The sequence below is a fragment of the Tupaia chinensis genome, unplaced genomic scaffold (genome assembly GCF_000334495.1).
Source record: "Tupaia chinensis unplaced genomic scaffold, TupChi_1.0 Scaffold143624_1, whole genome shotgun sequence".
Classification (NCBI taxonomy): domain Eukaryota; kingdom Metazoa; phylum Chordata; class Mammalia; order Scandentia; family Tupaiidae; genus Tupaia; species Tupaia belangeri.
The window spans coordinates 1,057,886-1,062,226 of NW_006203472.1; the positions used below are offsets into that span (position 1 = coordinate 1,057,886).

The 4,341-nt window shown below is 66.7% G+C and overlaps 1 protein-coding gene across 1 annotated transcript in view; it reads right to left on the minus strand.

Annotated features, from left to right (window-relative positions):
* LOC102475889 (plakophilin-3) overlaps positions 1-2,811 on the minus strand; it is a 10,423-nt gene extending 7,612 nt beyond the window's left edge. The window contains exons 1-3 of the mRNA XM_027766687.1: positions 2,417-2,811; positions 318-397; positions 8-204 (exon numbers count right to left, since the gene is read on the minus strand). Of these exons, the coding sequence (XP_027622488.1) occupies positions 8-204; positions 318-397; positions 2,417-2,648 (509 nt within the window). The 5' untranslated portion in view covers positions 2,649-2,811. The remainder of the gene's footprint in view (positions 1-7; positions 205-317; positions 398-2,416) is intronic.
* Between the last annotated feature and the right edge of the window lie 1,530 nt (positions 2,812-4,341).

Sequence of the window (4,341 nt, forward strand, 5' to 3'; positions counted from 1 at the left end):
CCAGCCCGCCCCGCCCCGCTCGTGGAAGGACATGGGCCGGGCGGGCATGGCGGGGCTGGGCTGGGCGCCCTCGTACCCCACAGCCCCAAAGGCACTGCCGCCGTTGGGGGCGGAGCTGAGCCTCCGGTTGCCGCTCAGGTCCACAGCTGAGCGGGAGGACCAGGAGCCTGGACTATAGGCTGGCTTGGCGATGGGCCGGAAGGTCTGCGGGCAGGAGGAGAGCAGTAAGGGGGTGCCTGGAGCCTCACCGTGGAGCCCCCTGCTTCGTCTGGATGGCAGAGCTCACTGTCCCCACTCAGATGGCTCCCATCACTCACCGAGGTCTTGTCCCCGCTCAGGCCCTGGGAGCGGGAGCTGAAGCCAGACTGCAGGGTGTGGTACTGCGCTCTGGACGTGCCTGTGGAGAGACGGCTATGTACTGCATCCCGCCTCCCCTCTGCCAGGCATCCCTCTGTGACCCCAGGGCAGGGAGGCCATGTCCCCGTCCCTGCCATAGCCTCGTCTCTCACCCAGCATTAGCCCTGGTGGTCCAGTCCCCACTGTCCCACCTCCAACTGCCCCTTCTGCCGCAGGAGAACAGATGCGCTCACCCACTGACCTGGCCGCCTCCTCCAGGAAGCCAGCTCGGCCTGCCCCAGCACACACTGACCTCCTCAGAGTTCCCCTGTGCCCAGACCCCATGTGTACTGCAGTCACGGGGGAGTGGCACTGCCCCGGCTTAGGACACGTAATCTCCCTCGACCAGTCTGCCCTGCTGGGCAGTGCCCTCTCCCACCTGGCAGAGCCTGAGGCAGGGACCACACCTGCCCCATGAAGCCACACGTAAGCCGAGAGCCACAACATCAGCCCGACTCCACAGTGAGTGGACAGAGAGGCGGGTGGGTGGATGGCGGGGGGCAGGAGGGTGGAGAGACGGGTGGGAGGAGACAGGGAAGGCTGATTGGCTGTTTGAGAGAATGAAGGGACGGAGGGAAGGGGCAGTGAGGGCCATGGGAGGGAGGGCCATGGGAGGAAGGCCAATGGGCACTTGGGTGGGTGCGTGGGCGGGTGCACAGGGGGCAGAAAGTTGGGGTGTAGCTGGTGGGGGGCAGGCAGCTAGAAAATAGACCATCCAAGATCCACTGGGTAAGGGCTGAATCCAAGACAAAGCAGGGGCGGCCTGGGGTGCAGTGGTGACCGGGTGATGCCGAGGCAGGGACCGGGGAGGGTCTGGCCTCCACCAGGGTCCCTGCTCATAGGAAGGGCCCTCGGGCTGGAGGCCTGCGCAGAACAACTTGGTTAAAGAGGCTCCAGGTGAGGGTGCAGGGCAGGGGGTGGAGCCAGATGGAATAGGGGACTCCCCACCCAGCATGCTGCCCAGACCCACCCTGGTTAATGGGGCTTCTGGGCAGGGGCTATTAACCCTTTGACGCTAGTAAGACCCAGCCTGGGGACCTTACTCCACGCCCAAATTATAATCCTCCCCTAATTGGCAGGGGGGTCAAAGCGGTAATTAACCCCTCCCTGCATCCTCCTCCACCCATGACCCCTGGTCACCAGCAAGGCTGAGGCCCAGGGAGGACCCTGCATCCAGGTCTCTGATGGCTGACCCCTCTCCCCCTGGCTGGTGCCTGGAGGCCAGTCCTGGGAAAGGTCCCTCTAAATGTCACATGGGCCAGTGTGGACAGAGGTCTGGGCCCTGAGGTTGTGGGAAGTCCGTCTCACTGTCTAGCCTGAATCCCTGTTGCTGTCCCTGGCAGGGGAGGAAATGGCATTTCTAGAATGACCGCCCTGCGCTCCCGTCAGCGTGATCCTCTAGCACGCTCCCCCAGCAGGGCCAGCATTCAGGGCCTGGCCGGCACGAGGAGCACCCCAACCTGCTGTTCTCACCGAGTATCTGGGGCACTCTGGCACGCCTGCCTCCAGCAATTCCACAGGGAGTCCCTGGTCCAGACAGGCCCTGGCTCTTGTTCAGGGTTTCCCAGACACCTCTCGCCCATTTCTGTTGTGCTCGTTTGGGGACTAAGGGGCTGGTGGTAAGGCCTCTGGAGCCCGAGGGTCTGTGCTGTGTGAGCTTGTGTTCCATGGGGCCAAGCAGGTGCGTGTTCCGGGTTTACCAACGGATGGGCCTGGCCTGTGCTCTGTCTCCCACAGGGAGGGCTCAAGGCCCAGGGGGCAGGTGAGGCCCAGCCAGCCTTGTCCCAGGGACCCAGGGGTCCCTGCTGGGGTGGGACGCCCCACCCATGGCGTCTCCCCACGCTCGTTGGGGCGGGGCGGTGACTCAGTGCAGGGCCTCAGTGAGTCAGGGAGCTGAACCCCAGAGCCCGGCCTCTGCGGCCTCTGCCCCTCGCACCACGCCCCCCGCGGCCACCTCTGCCACTGCCATCCCCCCTGCCTCCTCTTCCCCACCTGGTGCCCCCCGGGCGGCTTAGCCTACCTCTGGCCACCGGGGCCGTGCCTTCCGCCTCAACGGCTCCATTGTGCCGTGGCTGCTGGCCCAGCTGCAGGAGGCGGGCACGAACCTGCTCCTGGACTCGGGCTGCCCGTAGCCGCTCGGCCTCCGGCCCCTCAGCGCCCCGGCGGTCCAGCTGCAGGTCCGAGGGCAGTGCGAGGGAGCACACGCCAGCCTCAGGCTGCAGGGCCGACAGCAGGAAGTTACCGTCCTGCATGGCGGCCGGCGTGCCTGGCCGGGCCCGTCTGGCCTGGACCTCTCCGGCGGTAGCCTCCAGCCTGAACTGTCTTCACCGTCTTGTCCCTTGAGGCCCTGTCCCCGGAGAAGTCCCCTCCCCGCTGGCCGCGCCCAGAGCCGGCCAGGAGACAGGAGCCTGCCCAGCCCAGAACTCAGCTGGGGGCGGGGACACCTGGGCCAGGTGGGAGGGAGGGGCTGCCGTCTGCTTAAGGTGGAATCTGCCGGAAGCACGGGCCCGGCGTGGCCTGGGGTCTCAGAGCCTCCCTGCCTCCTGGCCCTGTCCCAGGACAAGGCCACAGGGGTCTTGACCCTCCTGTTGTGAGCTCTTGGTGTGAGTGGGGTGTACTGGAGCGTTAAGGGCGGGCTGAGAGCCCGCGAGGGAGAAGATGGCCTGCCTCCTGACCCCCGGTGGGCTGGGGGCGCTAGGTAGCTCCTAGGACCAAGCGGCCTCTGAGGCGACCCAGCCCTGGTGGGGTTGGTATCAGAGGCAGGTGTGGTGCCAGGGGCCAGCGCTCTGGGAGGGAGCTGAGGACAAAGGACTGCAGGCTGGAGCTCCAGGGCCCTACAGGCCTGGAACAGCTCCCAGCGCCCTCCTCCCAGCACCTCTGCAGAGGCTTCAAAAGGGCTGGCTTGGCCCTCTCTGGCTCCTGGGACCCTGGCACCCTTCCCCGGCGCCTGCCCCCCAGGCCGTGGGGTGGGAGGCCCGTTCCCAGCATATGAGTCAGGGCACCACGGCGGGCTGGTGCGGGGGCAGGCGGGGCTGCCCCAGGGGGCTGACTCAGAGGGGCCTGGACTCAAGTCTGTGCCTGCCCGGCTGAGGGTGCTTAGGGTGCTGAGGGTGCTGAGGGTGGGCAGGCGCTGGGTGTCCCGGACAGGGAAACCCAAGCTAAGCGGCTTTATCCCCGGAAGGTCTCTGGAGCGTGCCAGCACACTCTGAGGCCCCCTCTGTGAGGCCTGGTGTCCAAGACAGGACCCGGCTGACTGAGGGGGCCCTGAGCAGGGGGAGCTGCGCAGCCTTAACTGCCCCCTGGGCTTCCCACCCTGACTCCTCTCCTCGGCCCAGACCCTGCCTGGCTCTTCCCACCCCTCACCTCCCTGCAGGGCCCCCACCCTGCCCTGGTCCCTAGGGCATTTGCCTTAATCGGGGTGGTTGCTGGAGAGGGGGGCTGAGGCTTAGGGGTGTTGGGGGCTCAGGGTCAAGAGGCAGCATTATGGGAGAAATAGTGGGGAGGGGTGGGGAGCAGGCAGGTAGTGGGCAGGGTCAAAGGTCCACGTGGGGGCTAAAGGGGGAGGAGAAGGTCCCAGAGAAGGTCAAGGAGAAGCCTGGGGTTAGGCGGTGGGGTGGTGGGGCAGAGTTGGGAGACCTACCCTGCTGGTCGTCTGGGTCCTGCAGGCCCTCTGGCTCGTCCCAGAGGCCACTGCTGTCGGCCGAGGTGTCCTGGGCTCCATCCCGGGCCCGGCTCTGCGGGCAGGACTGTGGGGGCCAGGGAGGGCGGGGTGGGAACGCCCGCGCCCAGCTCATCAGACCGGTTGCTTCCCTGGAAGACGTGTTTCGTGTGGAAAAATCCTGGGAGACAAGTTTGTGCGGCGCAGAGCAGGCCTGGAGACACCCGCTTGCACGGCCTGAGCCCGCCCTTACTCTGTCCACTGGCGGGCTCCCCTCCTTCTCCCCT